The 20148-nt window shown below is 35.6% G+C and overlaps 2 protein-coding genes across 2 annotated transcripts; one reads left to right on the top strand and one right to left on the bottom strand.

The window, feature by feature from the left end:
• Positions 1-16524: 16524 nt before the first annotated feature.
• On the bottom strand, positions 16525-17013 carry LOC145589278 (uncharacterized). Its single transcript, XM_081645804.1, has one exon. It carries the CDS (start codon positions 17011-17013, stop codon positions 16525-16527), a length of 489 nt encoding a protein of 162 aa, XP_081501930.1.
• A 974-nt stretch (positions 17014-17987) lies between these two features.
• Positions 17988-19962, top strand: LOC145588480 (putative xyloglucan endotransglucosylase/hydrolase protein 10). Its single transcript, XM_081645126.1, has 4 exons — positions 17988-18188; positions 18356-18456; positions 18576-18769; positions 19339-19962. Exons 1-4 carry the CDS (start codon positions 17999-18001, stop codon positions 19739-19741), a joined length of 888 nt encoding a protein of 295 aa, XP_081501252.1. The 5' UTR covers positions 17988-17998; the 3' UTR covers positions 19742-19962.
• Positions 19963-20148: the final 186 nt, after the last annotated feature.

The raw sequence follows: 20148 nt of genomic DNA, 5'->3' as shown, positions 1-20148 counted from the left end.
ATTCTCCCACGCTTGCTCATTGCCAACCAGTACTATCCTAGCAAGATAAGAAAAATTTCTGAGTTGGTTCTAATACTAGATTATATCACAAATTTCTAAGTTAAAAAAAACCCCTTAAAAAGCCCAAATGGATAAAAGTCATAAGTCATTAGAATACTTAGCCTTTTTCAGCCTGGGCTTCAACTATCGGGCTTTTGACCCAAAGCAGTAATTGTGTAATGTAAACAATAATCCAACGACCCAACCCACATATTCACATTTTTGATGTTTCTTTCGAAGGAAAAATGACTTTATATGTTTAAATTTTTTTATTTAAAAATAAAATAAAAGTTTCCGTCCAATCAAATCAAGCTTAGCGTGATTAATACGTGACACTTTCCCACGTGTATCAGTGTATGTATTTTGTTTTTGTAAAGTAGGGAGATCTTTTAATTTTGTTAGGGAAGTTGTAACATTGGTTTTGTTACAACTATGTAAACTGGACATTGTAAAAGAAAAGAATCTAAATTAAACTTCTGAAAAGAAACATGAAGCCCAAGTTAACAGACTTAAGCTAAGTTAGTTGTTCAACTATCCCTCCAAAAAAGAAAGAAAATATGTGATATGTCATTTTTTAAAAAAAAGGTTTTAATTTTGTGTATTGCCAAAGATTGGCATAATATATTTATATATACATTTGACAATAAAAATAGGCATACAAAAGTTTGAATCATAAAGCAATTTCATTCCATAATTAAGCCTGTAAACTACAAGCTTTTGTCAGCACATGTACCAAGTTATCGAGAAAACCCCTTTAATTTTATCATTGTTGATCACACTTGTTTTTTATTCATAGTGAATGAATTTTGTGCTTTACACGCTTAAATTGCATTGTTTCGTTTAGTATTTAAAGGAAAAAAAATAAAATAAAATAAAATTGGTCGATTGCTACCATCCTCTAACCCTTAGTCCCTCACTAGGATCATGTTATGATAAGCGGAAGAAGAAGATGAAATTCTAGAGAGAAAATATGAGAGAAATTATGAGAGGAAATTTTATTATAGAAGAATCTCTAGAATAATCTTACAATTACAGAATATATAGTGTAATAATAACAAACTCTAACAACTTTCTGTTAGAGCTAACAAACTAGCCAGCTGTACAAAGCTGACGTGGCTTAGGGGCTCAACACCCCCCCTCAAGAATGACAGGCTAAACTCGAGCCAGTCCATTCTTGAGATGAAGAATTCTGCACAAGACCAATCTTGGAAGCCAAGAATCTATGTTGATTAGTCCCAAGTGGCTTGGTCATAATATCTGCTAGCTGCAAAGCAGATTTCACATGTTGTAACCTTATAAACCCAGACTGCACCAAATCTCTGATGTAATGTACATCAATTTTCTGATTTTTGCTCCTCATGTGCTTAGTTTTCTCATGAAAACAGGGGTTTTCAGCAATATGTTGGGCTGAAACATTGTCACAATGCAGAACAATGGGCAAAGGAACAGAAACATGAATTTCTGACAGCAAACCTTCCAGCCAAACAACCTCATCACCTTTATGACTCATGCTCCTGTACTCAGCTTCTGTAGAACTTTTAGAAACCACTTTTTGCTTCTTTGTTTTCCAGGAAATAAGAGAATTTCCTAGAAAAACACAATAACCAGTCAAAGATCTAGCTGTATCAGTACATGTACCCCAATCAGCATCACTGTAAGCAATCAAGTTCATATCTGAATTTGCTGGATAAAACAGTCCCATATTGATAGAACCCTTGAGATATCTGAGGATATGAACAGCTGCAGACAAATGTGGAGCTCTTGGCTCACTCAAAAATTGACTTAGTTGCTGAACTGAATAAGAAATATCAGGCCTTGAAAGATTCAAATACAATAGCTTCCCAACTAACCTTCTGTAAACCTCAGGATCAGGAACTAATTCCCCATCATACTTGCTTAACTTTAATCCCTTAGGCATAGGAAAAGTAGCAGGAGTACAATTTTCCATGTTCTGATCTTTGAGAAGATCTAAGATATATTTTCTCTGATTCAACAAAATACCAGAGTCTGATCTAGTCACTTCTACACCCAAAAAATATTTCAAAGCCCCTAGATCTTTGATAGTAAAGGCATTATGCAAATCTGTCTTCAATGCTGCAATAACAGACCCATCATTTCCAGTCACCAGTAAATCATCAACATATGCAACTACAACTGTAAAAGAAGAACCAGACTGTAAAATGAACATTGAATAATCTTGTTTGGATTGAGTAAAACCCCATTGAATCAGAAACTTGCTCAACTCTTTATTCCAACACCTAGAAGCTTGCTTAAGTCCATAAATGGACCTGTTTAGCTTACAAACTTGACCTGCAGAAGCCTTAGAATAACCAGGAGGAGGTTGCATATACACTTCTTCATCAATATACCCATGTAAGAAGGCATTATTAATGTCCAACTGCTGAATATCCCAATTTCTGACAGCAGCCAAAGCAATAACTACTCTGACTGTAGTTAATTTGGCAACAGGACTAAAAGTGTGTTTGTAGTCTTTGCCTTCAATTTGCTTATCACCCCGAGCAACAACCCTAGGTTTACATCTTTCAACCTCACCATTAGGTTTAAATTTTGTTTTATAAACCCACTTGCAACCTATAGCTCTCTTCCCTGCAGGAAGATCCACCAAATCCCATGTATTATTAGCTTCTAAAGCTTGGATTTCCTTTTCCATTGCCTCAACCCATTCAGAATGATCCTTAGCTTGTTTATATGAAGATGGTTCATATGCAGTCATAACCAAAGACAAGCTATGTAAAGAATCAGGATGAAGAGAAGCTAGAGATGGTTCAGCATATACATTAAAGGATGCTGAAATATCAGAATCAGGATGAGAAACTTGTTTATGAAGAGGTTTGGTCAAAACAAAATCCTTAAATTTGGAAGGAGTTTTGCTTTGCCTAAAAGAATGTCTCACAGGTGGTACAATAGTAGAAATCTCATGATGAGGAGATAAAGAATTAGAATGTGTAACAGGATCAAATAGAATGATCAGATTCAGAAGTAGAAGGAACAGAATCTGAAATATGAGAAAGAGGAGAAGAATTTTGAAAAGAAGAATGAGAAGGAGAAGAAATAGACAAAGAATTATCAGGAACTGACTGAGTAACCTGAAACAAATCCTGAGAATTATCCAAAGCAGGATTGACTAAAGACTTTGAAACTGAGACAGAAGTAGAAGGAAGAACAGAAGACTGAGTTTTGAAAGGAAACTCATGTTCAACAAACAAAACATCTCTGCCGAGCATAACCTTATGAGTTTCGAGGTTATACAACTTATATCCCTTTTGACCAAAAGGATAACCAATGAATACACATCTGACAGATCTTGGAGCAAATTTATCTAAGGTTTTAACAGCAGGATAACACAAGCATCCAATAACCTTGAGCTGAGAATAATCAGGTATTTTATGAAATAACACCTCATATGGAGTTTTCCAACCCAAAACAGAAGTAGGAACCATGTTGATAAAAAAAGTAGCAGACAACAAACAATCACCCCAAAACTTGTAAGGCATACCAGCATGCAACCTAATTGTTCTTGCAGTCTCCAAAAGATGCCTATGCTTCCTCTCTACCCTCCTATTTTGCTGAGGATTACCAGGAATACTTCTTTGATGAATTATTCCTTTGTCAAGAAACAAAGTAGCACAAACATCTTGTATTATTTCAGTGCCATTGTCACTTCTAACAACCTTAACTTTGGCATTAAACTGAGTTAAAACATACTGCAAGAACTGAGAAACCACAGAGAATACTTGTGTCTTCAAATTAAGAAGAAAAGTCCAAGTAACCCTAGAATGGTCATCAACAATTGTAAGAAAATAGGATGCACCAGAGAGAGATGGTCTTTTATACTTGCCCCAGAGATCAATATGAATAAGATCAAACACAGCAGTAGCATGAGAAGTAGACAAAGAAAAAGGCATTTTATGGTGTTTCCCTAACACACATGCTTCACAACTAAAATCAATAGTGTTATTCAATTTTCCAAAAGATGGAACTGTTACATGTTTCATACACCCAATAGCTGGATGACCTAGTCTAGCATGGAGAATTTCTAAACTAGGAACATGTTTTGAAGCTGTAATAGCATTATTTACAGACTGAGTAGTGCCCTTAGAATTAGACACACACTTATTACAATCTACTTGCTTAGAAAACTTGTATAAACCAGCATGCCTTGAACCAGAAGCCAAAACTCTTTTAGAAGCTAGGTCCTGAAAAGAACAAGAACTATGATCAAAAACAGCAATAAGCTGATTATGATCAAGCAATTTCCCAACAGACAACAAATTATGTCTAAAATCTGGAATATAAAACACATTATCCAGAATAACCTCAGAATTCAGTTTAACAGTTCCAGAATACTCAACATATTTAACAGTTCCATCAGGCAAAGACACTCTAATTGATTTATTTAGCTGTTTTAAAGAAGCAAACAATGCCAAATTAGATGCCATATGATCTGATGCTCCAGTATCAATAATCCAGCAATCTCTACTAAAAGTATGCATCAAATTATCCACATTAGAGACAGAAATTGTACCAGCAAAATTCACATTGGCATTGAGAGGATTATCATCTGACTCTGATGGATTGTTCTGCTGAAACATCTTGAGCACCTGATTGTAAATTGCTGACACCATAACTGGATCTGTCTGAGATGAACCATCCACATTCTTGCCAAAATTATCCAAAGAACCTTGAGGAGCCGCACCAAGAATTCCAGCAGTAGTACCACTACTCTAAGCAGAATACACATTACCAGCAAACTTAGATGGATACCTAGGCTTCTCCTTATTCCAAGAATCTGGAAAACCATGTAATCTGAAACAATTATCAATAGCATGTCCTCTCTTCTTGCAATGCTCACAAACAAGATCATGCTTAGACTTCTTAAAATCTCTTTTATAATTCTGATACACAGGCTTAGGAAAAACCTTAGCAGCATGTAAAGCATTCACCTCAACTGATTCTGCTTGAGTATTATTCAACCTATTTTGCTGTTCAACTTGCTGCAAAGCATAATAGGCCTTATGAACATGTGGTAGAGGATCTGAACCTAAGTGTAATCCCCCACATTTTAATTTAATTACAATTTAATTATATGTTATTCTTGTAATTATATTTATGGTAATTTTATTAAATAAATTATTTTATGGAAGTTTTTAAAATAAAGTAGTGTTTTTTTTATTATTATTGATAATCCTAGTTTATTTAGGAATACCACTCCTAATTTAATTAGGAAATTAAAAAGCCCAAAATAAAAACCCTTATACCCCTCCTCCCTCAAATCTCACGTACAAAAAAAAAGAAAAACACTCTCCTTCTTCCTACTGCTTTCACGAAGAGAAGAGAAAAAAAAAAAAAAAAAAAACCCTGCTGCTGCGCCACTGCCCTGCTGCTGCCGCCACTGCCTGCCGCCACTGCCGCCACTGCCTGCCGCCGACCACCAGCAGCCCAGCCAGCAGTTTGCCCCTTCCTCCTTTCTCCTTCCCTTATTTCTCCTTCTCTTATTCTTGTTATTTTTAATTAAAGTTTTGATCTTTATTAAATTTTGTTTATGGATTCTTATTATTATGGTTTGATTTTATACTTGGGTTATTAAAGTTTATAAATTTATGAGTTTCATCATGTTTAATTTATTTAATAAATTTTCAGATTTGGTTTAATTATAAATTTAGGGTTTAAATGTTGATTTTTCATGGTTTTAGGGTTTAAAACGTACTAATTAAGTTATCTAACTATATTATATGTAAATTATGTTTAAGTTCAATTATTTTGATTATTAATAAATTTTCAGATTTTGTATCTTCTATTTTGAAGCCTCTAATTGCGTTGAATTAATGTATTTTTGGGTTTTTAACACTCTAAATTGCTATATGATGGCTTTTTCAAATAATTATGCTTATGGGATTATTTTATATGCTTAAACCAAATTTTCAGATTTATTTTACCACTTTAAAGTTGCTGTAATTTACTATTAAACACTATATTTTCATGATTTTAACACCTAAACTTGTAGTTGGGATGTTGTACTATTAGTTTTGGCTAATTGGATTAATTTAAGGACTTTATTTTAATGGTTTGAGAGGTTTTTAAATAATTTAGTATTGCTGTAATTTTAATTGCTTTGGTATTGATTTATTCCTTATTATTTGGTTTAGGAGAGGACTTTGTAGAAGGTGATTTCTAGTCTTTAAAGTGGCCAATCGAATTGTTTACTCAAGGTACGTACAAGTTACAAAACCTTGCTTTTAGGTGCATGTTTAAGGATGGATCGAGAACTTAGTACCATGTCTAGGGATGACTGGGTTAAATTGTTTGGTTATACATTGTGAATTTCATTTGATGTGCATTATTTATTATTGCAATTATTGGTTATGTACTAATTATGCAAGGTGTGCTTAGAGGCAAAGGTATGTGATTGGTGAAATGATTCAATTATTACTCATTCATGATTTAATGAAATAGGATGAGTAAAGGAATGGTTCATGTCTTATAAGACAAGGTTAAGAGTTTGGGGTGCCTTATGCACTCAAGGTGTTTATACACCGAGGTAGTAAAGGAATAAATAATAAATGTTGCTTGCCACTAATAAATCAAGAATTGAAATTGAAAAGTTGTTTTACTTGATTGAATTGATATTGGATTGATTGAATTGTTATGCATGTGAGTCATCACCAAGTCTAAACCTGTAAATCACGTAAAGTGCAAGATGGATGAGCAATAAAACTCTGGATTGGTGCACTTCTAGAGTAATGACAATCAGGGGTTGGGGTGCATGGGGTATTAGCCGTGTACTTTTCTCGAGGCCGTCTGATCTACGAGTCTCTTATTTCAAATACTTTTTTATAAAACTAGGAGTTAGGTGAGATCTCATACTAACTACGGTCACGGAGTCGCGCCCGTGGTCGTTGGATGTTTATTGATGTTTCCGAAAGGAGGCATGGGGTTTTTCTTTATTGATGTTCCAAATGGGACATGGGTTGGACAACCTTGTCTATTGCTAAATCCAATGAATAAATTGAAATGAGTTAGCTACTATTAGCTAGTGGAGTCTTAATAAATTAAATAATCGAGTCGTGTGTTGAGTTTGTGATTTAATGATGCGTATGATTGATTATTAGTAGCATGTTAAGTACTCCCTTATTTTACTTTGCAGCTTGTATGTACTCAGCTTTGCTGATTGCGTGCTTTTGTGTGTGTGTCCTTCTTTGGTCATGGCCTTCGCCTTCAAATGACCCTGTGACGATCCAATTTTTGCACTTGTAATATTGGGGAGCAGAATAACCACAGGTTCTCTCACATGCAGCATTCATCAGGGTTGTGGGATCTTGAGTAGAGAGTTGGTTGCTTATTTTCGCGTTTCTTGCAAGTTTGATTTTATTTAACTCGATTTTATTTGACACTATTTCTCTTGGTTTAAGTTTGTTTTAACACTGAATTTTAATTACTTACTTTTACTTTTGGGTTTTGAATAAGGGCCTTAAAGGTTCCAACTTGTAATACTTATTTTGATTTAAATACTTTGCTTTGAGGTTTATTTAAAACTGTTTTGGTTTTCCGCTGCTAACTTCTGAGATAGCCTTAACGTTTGAACACGTGGCGGTAGCACACCAGTAATTCTCTTGGATTTGTTCAGGTTATTTACAGGTTTCTCACAGGTTTTTAAGAGAGAATTATTGGGGTGTTACAAAGTGGTATCAGAGCTTAGGTTTAGATTTAATTACCACTAAAGCCAATTAATTAGCTTAACATGTCTTAGGCGCCTAACTAATTAACATTGAGGATTTAAGTTCAAAGGCTAAAGTGATTTTTCGAAACTTGGTATGTTTGAAACGTTTTATCTAAAATGATTTTGAAGTTTATTTCGTCTACTTGGTGAGCTTTGGGTAGACTTAAGAAGGGAATGCATGCATATTCCATACATATCTTTACATTTTATTGTCATTTGAAGTGTCATTTTTCTTATTTATCTAACATTTAGTAATTAATGTCTTAATTGATGTGTTTTGTGATGTGCTTGTGTTATGCTTTTGTATGTTCGTTGCGTTGGGATGACGTAGAAAGGAGATGAGTGACTCAGTAAGCACGTCTGGAAGCACGAATAATGCTATTAGGAACAACCCTGTTGTTGTGTCTGAGGATGAGAATGATGCGCGAAGTGAAGATACCTTAGAGAGGTACGAAAGGATTATGACGCCAGATAATCCTGATGAAGAAGACTACCAATATGTACATGAGTTTAAAACTGCGAAGAATAAGAAGCATAAGATTAAAACTTATACAAGAATGTTCCATGACTATACCCTTATTGACTTTCCAGATGAGGATGACCTTGAATGGCTACAACCACCACTGGAAGATCCAAATGCGGGAAAAAGAGCTACTAGGAATCCTAATCCGCTTCACAAGTACATAACTATTGAAGATTCAGATGATGAAAAGGATCCCGATTTTGATGTCAATAACTATGATGAAAAGAAAGATAGGAACAGCAATGTGATACCTTGAGATATTTTATTTTTTTTAGAGTAAAGTTAGCATGAATAAGGCAACTTGCCATTGATAATAGTTATTAGAACTATTATAGTATGCTTTAGATGATTAATTTAAATAAGTAGCTAAAGCTATAGAGTTATTGTTCTTTGGGATTCATATTTTTGTTTAAGTTATAATAAAGTCATTATTTTATATTAGAAGTTTCATTTTACTAATATTTGTGAGCCAAAGAAAGTTAAAGTTAGTGAAATAAAGATTTTAAGATATTTCCTTTGGTTATGATTAAGCTAGTAAGAGTGACGTGGTATGGGGATTATTTTTCTTAACTTTACTTGAATTTGGGTGTGAATTGTGTTTATATTTGTATGATTCTACTTGGGACAAAGGGGTGCAAAGCAAGGTGCCCTTTTGAACCAATATATGTGATATTTATTATGATGATTCTGTGAGTATATGCGTATGGTATTTGAACTAGAGTATGATGTCCCTATATTTTCAGGCGTAAAACTACCATGGCCAATAATGCCGCCCTTGCTGAAGCCATCCGAATGTTGGCAGAGAATCTGAACCAAAACCGAGGGGATCAACTTGACCCCCAGGCAGAAATGTTCAAGAAGCTAGCACAAGTGAGACCCCCAGTGTTCAAGGGAGGTGCTGACCCCACCTTCTTAGAGAACTGGATACGTGAGTTTGACAAATTGTTTGTGGCACTGAACTGCCCTGATAATTTGAAGGTGGATCAGGCAGCCATGTATCTTAAGGACGAAGCTGGCATTTGGTGGAGAGATAACTGTGAGCTAGTGAAAGCCAAGCCTAACTTTGGGTGGGAGGTATTCAAAACCGCTTTAAGAGACAAATTCTACCCTCCTTTCCTAAAGAAACAAAAAGCCCAAGAGTTCATAAACCTGGAAATGGGGCAGATGACAATCTCTGAGTATTATAATAAGTTTATGGCACTTGCTAGGTTTGCCCCTGAAGTAGTACCCACTGAGGAGCTGAAGGCTCAGAGGTTTGAGCAAGGGTTAACTAACCAACTGCAAAAAGACCTAGCGGGGAAGGTATTTAAAACCCTAGACAAGGTATATGAAAGAGCTGCCCACATGTACCACCTAAATTCTAAGAGTGTGGGAGAGACTGCCAAGGCCGGGGAGAAGAGGAAGGACTTTGGGAGACCAAAGCACCAAAGTAGCTATAAGAGGCCTAGGAATGGGAACTCATTTGATAGAGGTGACCAAACTGCTAGCAACTCTTCTACTGTTAACAATGGAGAGAGAACCTACCATTGTAAGAGGTGTAGGAGAAACCACCCTGGGAGAGATTGTGATGGGAATTTAGTGACTTGTCGGTTCTGTAACAAGAAGGGGCACAGGGAATATGAGTGTTACACCAAACAGAAACAACAGGGAAGTGGTGGGAATGGTGGGAACACTCAACAGAGGCCTAACAACTTCAACAACCAGGGGAACAGGGGAAATGGTCAGAATGGGAAGTTTGGCAATGGTAGCAACAACAACAACAGATCTGGCAACAGCAGCAACAACTCAGGCAACAACAACAATGGTTACCAGGCAAGAAACAACACTCCCGGACGCTTGACTGTGATGAGCAAGGGAGAAGCTGAGAGGTCCTCAGATGTAGTTACTGGTACTTTTTCTATTCATTCTGCCTCTGTCAACACTTTGTTTGACTCTGGAGCAGCTTACTCTTTCATTTCTACTTCTGTTGTGCGCAAATTAAACTTAACTGAGTCCAGTCATGTTGATGTGTCGGTTAGTCTGCCTACTGGCAAACTTGTCCATTGTAATAGAACATTCAAAGGCTTGCCTTTGAAAATAGGAGAAGCTATCTTTCCTTCGAATCTTATTGAGTTTAATCTAGGGGATTTGGATGTAATTCTGGGGATGGATTGGCTGAGTTCATACAAGGCCAAGATAGACTGTGAGATGCAGAGGGTGCAGTTGAGAGATCCTTTGGGTAAGACGGTGTCATATAGACGTTTAGGGAAGCCTAAGGGTTTTGGGATTATTTCTGCTTTGAAGGTCAAGAAGCTAGTGAGTAAGGGATGTCCATTGTACTTTTGCTGTGTCCAAGATTTGAGTATGAGTGAGAGTAGGCGGATGGAGGATGTACCCATTGTGAATGAGTTTTTAGATGTTTTTCCAGAAGAGATTTCAGGAATGCCACCTAAGAGGGAACTTGAGTTTACCATTGATTTAGTCCCAGAAGCTGCACCTATCTCAAAAGCACCTTATAGGATGGCACCAGCTGAGATGAGTGAGCTAAAGGCTCAATTACAGGAGTTGTTAGACAAGGGGTTCATTAGGCCTAGTGCATCACCTTGGGGAGCACCTGTGTTATTTGTGAAAAAGAAGGATGGAAGCTTGAGGCTATGTATTGATTACAGAGAGCTGAATAATGTGACTGTGAAGAATAAGTACCCTTTACCTAGGATAGATGACTTGTTTGACCAGCTGAAGGGGGCAAGTGTGTTTTCGAAGATTGATTTGAGGTCGGGGTATCATCAGTTGAAGGTTGCAGATAAAGACATTCCAAAGACAGCCTTTAGAACTCGATATGGGCATTATGAGTTTACTGTCATGCCTTTTGGGTTAACCAATGCACCAGCCATATTCATGAACTTGATGAACCGAGTGTTTCATGAGTATTTGGATAAGTTTGTAGTTGTATTCATTGATGACATTTTGGTGTATTCGAAGAATGAGGAAGAGCATGCTGAGCACTTGAGAACTACCCTTGAAACCCTTAGAAAGAACAAGTTGTATGCTAAGTTTTCTAAGTGTGATTTTTGGTTGGAGAAAGTTGCATTTTTGGGGCATTACATTTCGAAAGAGGGTGTATCTGTGGATCCTGCGAAGATTAAGGCAGTAAGTGAGTGGCCAACACCTAAGAATGTGACTGATGTTCGTAGTTTCTTGGGATTAGCTGGGTATTATAGAAGGTTTGTTAAGGATTTTTCGAAGATAGCTAGACCCATGACTACCCTTATGAAGAAGCAGAGTAAGTTTGAGTGGAATGAGAGTTGTGAGTCAGCTTTTCAAACCCTCAAAGAGCGATTGACTACTGCACCAGTGCTAGTATTACCTAATGGGAGAGAAGGATTCGAAGTGTATAGTGATGCTTCGAAGCATGGTTTGGGATGTGTATTACAGCAGAATGGAAAGGTGATCGCATATGCATCGAGACAGCTGAAGAAACATGAGGTCAATTACCCTACCCATGACTTGGAGCTTGCAGCTGTTGTGTTTGCCTTGAAGATTTGGAGGCACTACCTTTATGGTGTTTCTTGTAAGATCTTCACAGACCATAAGAGCCTAAAGTACATCTTCACCCAAGATCATTTGAATATGCGGCAACGTAGATGGCTAGAGTACCTCACAGACTACCATGTCCACATTCAGTATCATGAGGGAAAGGCAAATGTAGTTGCTGATGCCCTTAGCAGAAAGTCGAGTCATAATGTCAATGCTTTAATTGTGGCTAATGAGTTGTGTGAAGATATGAGGAGATTGAACCTTGAGGTTATCAATCAAGGAGAGTTAGAGGGATTACTGAGTGCTTTAACCATCCAACCTACCATATTTGAGGAGATTAGAGAAAGACAACTGGAGGATGAGTCGTTTCAAAAGATTAGGGATCGGGTGACTAGTGGTGCGGAGACTGAATTCAAGATTCATGAGGATGGGAGTTTGAGATATAAAGAGAGATGGTGTATACCACAGAAGTGCGAGGAGATTAAAAGAAAAATCATGGAGGAGTGCCATAATACACCTTATTCAGTTCACCCCGGGGGAGATAAGTTGTATAAGGACTTGAAAGAGTTCTATTGGTGGCCGAATATGAAGAGAGAGGTAGCTGAGTTTGTATCCAAGTGTCTGACGTGCCAGAAGGTGAAGATAGATCACAAGAGACCCATGGGAAAAGTACAACCCCTGGAGATACCGGAATGGAAGTGGGATTCTATATCCATGGACTTTGTGACAGGCCTACCCAAGACTCGTTCTGGGAATGATACGATTTGGGTGATTGTGGACAGACTTACTAAGTCAGCGATGTTCATTCCTATCAAAGAGACCTGGAAAAAGAAGCAGCTAGCAAGTGTCTATGTGAAGAATGTAGTTCGGTTGCATGGAGTTCCTAAGGACATAGTGTCAGATAGAGATTCGAGGTTTCTATCAAAGTTTTGGCAAAAAGTGCAGGAGAACCTTGGGACAACATTGAAGATGAGTACTGCTTTTCACCCTGCAACAGATGGTCAGACTGAGAGAACAAACCAAACTATGGAGGATATGTTACGAGCTTGTGCTTTAGATTTCCAAGGAAATTGGGAGGATCACCTACCTTTGATAGAATTTTCCTACAATAACAGTTACCATGCAAGCATCAAGATGGCACCTTTTGAAGCACTATATGGAAGGAAGTGCAGAAGTCCAGTTTGCTGGAATGACTACAGTGAACGGGTTACTTTGGGTACAGATTTCATTGAGGATATGGTGGGCAAGGTGAGACTAATCCAGTCGCGTATCAAGGCAGCACAAGATAGACAGAAAAGTTATGCTGACTTAAAGAGAAGAGATGATGAGTTTAATGTTGGGGACAAGGTCTTTCTGAAAGTTTCTCCAACAAAAGGTGTGATGCGATTTGGCAAGAAAGGGAAACTTAGTGCTAAGTATGTAGGGCCATATGAAATCCTCCAACGTGTGGGAAAGGTGGCTTACAGATTGGCTTTGCCAATGGAGTTTGAGAAAATGCATGATGTGTTCCACATTTCCCAGCTAAAGAAGTATGTGCCTAGCGAAACCCATGTTTTGCAACCGGAGACTATTCAATTCGATGAGTCTCTAACTTATGAAGAAAGACCAGTAAAGATATTAGATCACAAAGTGCGCAGTACTAGAAACAAAGATGTGAAGATAGTGAAGGTCCTTTGGTCTAATCAGGAATATGAAGAAGCCACTTGGGAGGCCGAGGAAGAAATGAGGAACAAGTATCCCGAGTTATTTGACGAGGTGAGTTACGAGGGCGTAACTCTTTTCTTTTGAGGGGGGAAGAATGCGATGTAATTTCGCGCTTTTACCTTAATTATACCATTTATTGCTTGATTTTGCACGTTTTTGCATGTTTTTGGTTATCATTATGCATTATTATTGCGTTTACATACAATAAAAGTATGTACACTTAAGCCAAATATGAGTTCATTGAGTACAAAGTCCGATTTGTTAAGTATGTTTGTTAAGAAGCAAGCAATTTACAGCAATACAAAACACAAAAAGTTTGAACGATTTTGAAAAATTATGGTTTTTGGGTTAAGTTTCGAGGGCGAAACTTCTTTTAAGAGGGGTAGATTGTAATCCCCCACATTTTAATTTAATTACAATTTAATTATATGTTATTTTTGTAATTATATTTATGGTAATTTTATTAAATAAATTATTTTATGGAAGTTTTTAAAATAAAGTAGTGTTTTTTTTTTATTATTGATAATCCTAGTTTATTTAGGAATACCACTCCTAATTTAATTAGGAAATTAAAAAGCCCAAAATAAAAACCCTTATACCCCTCCTCCCTCAAATCTCACGTACAAAAAAAAAAAGAAAAACACTCTCCTTCTTCCTACTGCTTTCACGAAGAGAAGAGAGAAAAAAAAAAAAAAAACCCTGCTGCTGCGCCACTGCCCTGCTGCTGCCGCCATTGCCTGCCGCCACTGCCTGCCGCCGACCACCAGCAGCCCAGCCAGCAGTTTGCCCCTTCCTCCTTTCTCCTTCCCTTATTTCTCCTTCTCTTATTCTTGTTATTTTTAATTAAAGTTTTGATCTTTATTAAATTTTGTTTATGGATTCTTATTATTATGGTTTGATTTTATACTTGGGTTATTAAAGTTTATAAATTTATGAGTTTCATCATGTTTAATTTATTTAATAAATTTTCAGATTTGGTTTAATTATAAATTTAGGGTTTAAATGTTGATTTTTCATGGTTTTAGGGTTTAAAACGTACTAATTAAGTTATCTAACTATATTATATGTAAATTATGTTTAAGTTCAATTATTTTGATTATTAATAAATTTTCAGATTTTGTATCTTCTATTTTGAAGCCTCTAATTGCGTTGAATTAATGTATTTTTGGGTTTTTAACACTCTAAATTGCTATATGATGGCTTTTTCAAATAATTATGCTTATGGGATTATTTTATATGCTTAAACCAAATTTTCAGATTTATTTTACCACTTTAAAGTTGCTGTAATTTACTATTAAACACTATATTTTCATGATTTTAACACCTAAACTTGTAGTTGGGATGTTGTACTATTAGTTTTGGCTAATTGGATTAATTTAAGGACTTTATTTTAATGGTTTGAGAGGTTTTTAAATAATTTAGTATTGCTGTAATTTTAATTGCTTTGGTATTGATTTATTCCTTATTATTTGGTTTAGGAGAGGACTTTGTAGAAGGTGATTTCTAGTCTTTAAAGTGGCCAATCGAATTGTTTACTCAAGGTACGTACAAGTTACAAAACCTTGCTTTTAGGTGCATGTTTAAGGATGGATCGAGAACTTAGTACCATGTCTAGGGATGACTGGGTTAAATTGTTTGGTTATACATTGTGAATTTCATTTGATGTGCATTATTTATTATTGCAATTATTGGTTATGTACTAATTATGCAAGGTGTGCTTAGAGGCAAAGGTATGTGATTGGTGAAATGATTCAATTATTACTCATTCATGATTTAATGAAATAGGATGAGTAAAGGAATGGTTCATGTCTTATAAGACAAGGTTAAGAGTTTGGGGTGCCTTATGCACTCAAGGTGTTTATACACCGAGGTAGTAAAGGAATAAATAATAAATGTTGCTTGCCACTAATAAATCAAGAATTGAAATTGAAAAGTTGTTTTACTTGATTGAATTGATATTGGATTGATTGAATTGTTATGCATGTGAGTCATCACCAAGTCTAAACCTGTAAATCACGTAAAGTGCAAGATGGATGAGCAATAAAACTCTGGATTGGTGCACTTCTAGAGTAATGACAATCAGGGGTTGGGGTGCATGGGGTATTAGCCGTGTACTTTTCTCGAGGCCGTCTGATCTACGAGTCTCTTATTTCAAATACTTTTTTATAAAACTAGGAGTTAGGTGAGATCTCATACTAACTACGGTCACGGAGTCGCGCCCGTGGTCGTTGGATGTTTATTGATGTTTCCGAAAGGAGGCATGGGGTTTTTCTTTATTGATGTTCCAAATGGGACATGGGTTGGACAACCTTGTCTATTGCTAAATCCAATGAATAAATTGAAATGAGTTAGCTACTATTAGCTAGTGGAGTCTTAATAAATTAAATAATCGAGTCGTGTGTTGAGTTTGTGATTTAATGATGCGTATGATTGATTATTAGTAGCATGTTAAGTACTCCCTTATTTTACTTTGCAGCTTGTATGTACTCAGCTTTGCTGATTGCGTGCTTTTGTGTGTGTGTCCTTCTTTGGTCATGGCCTTCGCCTTCAAATGACCCTGTGACGATCCAATTTTTGCACTTGTAATATTGGGGAGCAGAATAACCACAGGTTCTCTCACATGCAGCATTCATCAGGGTTGTGGGATCTTGAGTAGAGAGTTGGTTGCTTATTTTCGCGTTTCTTGCAAGTTTGATTTTATTTAACTCGATTTTATTTGACACTATTTCTCTTGGTTTAAGTTTGTTTTAACACTGAATTTTAATTACTTACTTTTACTTTTGGGTTTTGAATAAGGGCCTTAAAGGTTCCAACTTGTAATACTTATTTTGATTTAAATACTTTGCTTTGAGGTTTATTTAAAACTGTTTTGGTTTTCCGCTGCTAACTTCTGAGATAGCCTTAACGTTTGAACACGTGGCGGTAGCACACCAGTAATTCTCTTGGATTTGTTCAGGTTATTTACAGGTTTCTCACAGGTTTTTAAGAGAGAATTATTGGGGTGTTACACTAAGAGATTCACCTTAACTTGGTCATAATCTCGATTCAGACCTGAGAGTAATTGCATTAGCTTATTACGCTGATCATTCTCAAGAATCTTCTTGAGCACTCCACAACTACATGATTTCATAGCACCACAAGTGCAATCAGGAAAACCTTCAAGGATCTGTAATTGATCCCAAATAGCCTTCAATTGGCCAAAATACTCAGCAATCGAAGCATTATTTTGCTGAATCGAAGTTAAACTACGATGTAACTCAAAAATTCTTGGTGCAGTTGTATGTCCAAATCGCTCATTCAATTCAAGCCAAAGTTGATGAGACGAATTCACAAACATAAAGGATTCAGCTAATACCTTCTCCATTGAGTTTAAAATCCACGACATCACCATATAATCGTTTCGTATCCATTTCTGATAATCTGAAGAATCTGAAGCAGGCATTGGAAGAGTTCCATCAACAAACTGCAGCTTATTACGTGCAATCAACGCCATTTTCACAGTCCTACTCTAATTCAAGAAATTCGATCCAGTCAAAATATGACTTCCAAGCTGCATTCCAGGATGATCGCCATTACTAAGATAATAAGGATCATTGAAATTCATAGAGTTCGAAGAATTAGAAACTGAATTAGAAATATCTTCAGAATTCGCAACCATTTTCAGAAAATCGAACTGAAAAATGAATTGCAGAAAAATTCAAAGAGAATCGGAAGAAGAAAAGAAGAAATCGAGAAGAAACAGAGAAGAAATCAAGCAAGAAAACAGAGGAAAAACTCAGAAATCATCAAATTCCGAGCTCTGATACCATGATAAGCGGAAGAAGAAGATGAAATTCTAGAGAGAAAATATGAGAGAAATTATGAGAGGAAATTTTATTATAGAAGAATCTCTAGAATAATCTTACAATTACAGAATATATAGTGTAATAATAACAAACTCTAACAACTTTCTGTTAGAGCTAACAAACTAGCCAGCTGTACAAAGCTGACGTGGCATAGGGGCTCAACATGTTATTCAATATATATTTTATTCGAAATTTCAAACCAAGAATAAACTCAAAATGTGTATTGAGATTAATTGTTATGTAATTAAAAGAATATAAAGTACAAGTACTACGTATATATCTTTGATAGACTATCCCACCTGATCACCTATTATCAAATGGATTCTAGTAGTTAAAGTAAAAAATGCAGAATGATTGATATTATGTCATGTGATTTTGCTAAATTAAAGTATCATATCAACATTGTAACAAGTTTAAATCATAGGAAACTTTCGAAAGAAACTTGTACATCCATTGAGAAGTTGACAACGAATTAATTTAAGACTTCTCTTTACTTCCTTCAAAAGATATGTCTTGCTTAAACCATAAAAGTCTGCTATTTTATTCCTTTCTTTTCCTCATGCATTACCTATATATAATCACACCAATCTTTTTATTATTTCTTCATAAGCTAATATTATTCTCAAAGTCACCATGACAAACTATCACTATGGACTCTTTGCAATAGTTTTCGTTACTAGCGCGATTTTGTTTCCATTTTCTCTTGCTTCTGTTGTTTCTACAGGGAACTTCAACAAGGATTTCTTCATCTCATGGGCTCCAAATCATGTAAACACATCAGCTGACGGCACGACAAGAACCCTAAAACTTGATCATGAATCAGGTACGTACGTACGGTCCCTTTTTATTATTATCACATATACAAAGTACGTGTACTACTACGTATATATATATATGCTATTTATTTGTGCATGCAAAACCCAATTTTCAACTTGTTACAATTTTTTTTTTATGTAGCTAATAATTGTATCTGGTAATTATTTTTCATAGGTGCTTCTTTTGATTCGAACAATTTGTTCTTGTTCGGGCAAATAGACATGCAAATTAAGCTAATACAAGGTTATTCAGCAGGCACTGTTGTAGCCTATTATGTAAGAATTATAATTATAATTTTCTTGTTCCTTTCAACAATTTTCTCATCATTTTAGTACTTTTCCCTTCTTGTTAATTTTGAAGATTTTCTAAAATTTTGTTATAAACACCAATACAGCTTGCATCTAATTCACCAAATCGAGACGAGATAGACTTGGAGTTCTTAGGAAATGTTACAGGGCAACCTTATATGCTTCAAACAAACATATACTCTGATGGCTTCGGCGATAGGGAAGAGAGGGTTTCTTTGTGGTTTGATCCATCAGCAGACTTCCATACGTATTCTATTCTCTGGAACGTTTACGAAATTGTGTAAGCCACTCTTCAATTCATGTTTTGCTTTAGAAAATGTGGATCTCAATTAGCTTAGTTAGTGAAGTTTATAAGATATAGCTTTGTTTAAAAATTAAAACTTCATATATGCATATGCTTGCACAACCAAAGTGCATCATCTATCAACTTTAAAAAGTTTAAGCACTTATCAACCTTTTTTTTTCCCATAAAAAATTGCATTGGTTTGATTCATTGTGCATAAATAACTATATTACCTAACCACAATTTGTTGCACTAAATTTATGTACGAGACACACAACAAGTCACCCTTCAATCATATAACAATCAAAATTATTACCAATCAATTCGCATTGTCTAATAAATTAATAAGTCATCATATCAATGTTCAGTAATAATCTTTCAATAATATAATTATATTATTCGTCCTAATTAACATCAATAATACATACATCATATCAGTAATAATCTTTCAATAATATAGTTACATTTGCCCTAACATCAATAATACATACAATATTGTTTATTCAATTTTCCAAGCTTATAATTTATGATATAACCAATAATATATGTTGGATTAATGCATACAGGATCATGGTGGATTGGGTCCCTATAAGGGTTTACAGAAACCATGCAGATAAAGGAGTAGGGTTTCCAAGATCACAACCAATGAGCCTAAAAACAAGCTTATGGAACGGCGAAGATTGGGCAACAAGAGGAGGGAAGGATAAAATCGATTGGAAGAAGGCACCCTTTGTTGCTTCCTTCAGAAACTACAAGATTGATGCATGTGTTTGGGGAGGAAATCAAAGGTTTTGTAAGGCAGTTAGCTCTACTAATTGGTGGAACAAAGAAAGATTCAACACATTAAATTGGAATCAAAGAAGGTTTTATAAATGGGTGAGGAAATATCACCTTATTTATGATTATTGCCAAGATAATAAGAGGTTCCAAGGCAATCTTCCTAAGGAGTGCTCCCTTCCTAAATATTAAAATTACATGGAATAATGTTGTGCAAATTCAGAATTTTCTTGCCATTAATTGTTATGTAACATTAAGACAAATAAGAGACCAGATGAATAGCTAGCAATTGTGGTCATAAACCCATAGTAGTATCTTTATTTTATCTTTTAGAAGCGCGAATGGAAATAATATTTATACGGAGTATATTTTCGATAATTTGTAAGTAGTAGTTTTGTTCATGAAGTTATAATTAGGAGTTGTATCAACATGAAAATTTATTTAATTTCAGTATTCATTACTCAATTTCATTCCCATCATGTTTTTTAGTTTTCCGAATTGATTATGTATGTGCCAACTTTGAACTCCAAAATCCATAATAGTACACCTTCTAGATCGAGTTAGCAAAAATTTATTAAAGTTGGTACTAAATTAATTGA

The sequence above is a fragment of the Chenopodium album genome, chromosome 17 (genome assembly GCF_948465745.1).
Source record: "Chenopodium album chromosome 17, dcCheAlbu1.1, whole genome shotgun sequence".
Taxonomy (NCBI): domain Eukaryota; kingdom Viridiplantae; phylum Streptophyta; class Magnoliopsida; order Caryophyllales; family Amaranthaceae; genus Chenopodium; species Chenopodium album.
This window is presented reverse-complemented; position numbering and strand designations above follow the sequence as displayed.

Excerpts from the sequence above, each read along its gene's own strand:
- LOC145589278 (XM_081645804.1), bottom strand. The coding sequence starts at position 17,013 with ATGGCGTTGATTGCACGTAATAAGCTGCAGTTTGTTGATGGAACTCTT.
- LOC145588480 (XM_081645126.1), top strand. The coding sequence starts at position 17,999 with ATGACAAACTATCACTATGGACTCTTTGCAATAGTTTTCGTTACTAGC. Across the intron at positions 18,189-18,355 it reads AAAACTTGATCATGAATCAG|GTGCTTCTTTTGATTCGAAC; the intron begins GTACGTACGTAC and ends TATTTTTCATAG. Across the intron at positions 18,457-18,575 it reads GCACTGTTGTAGCCTATTAT|CTTGCATCTAATTCACCAAA; the intron begins GTAAGAATTATA and ends ACACCAATACAG.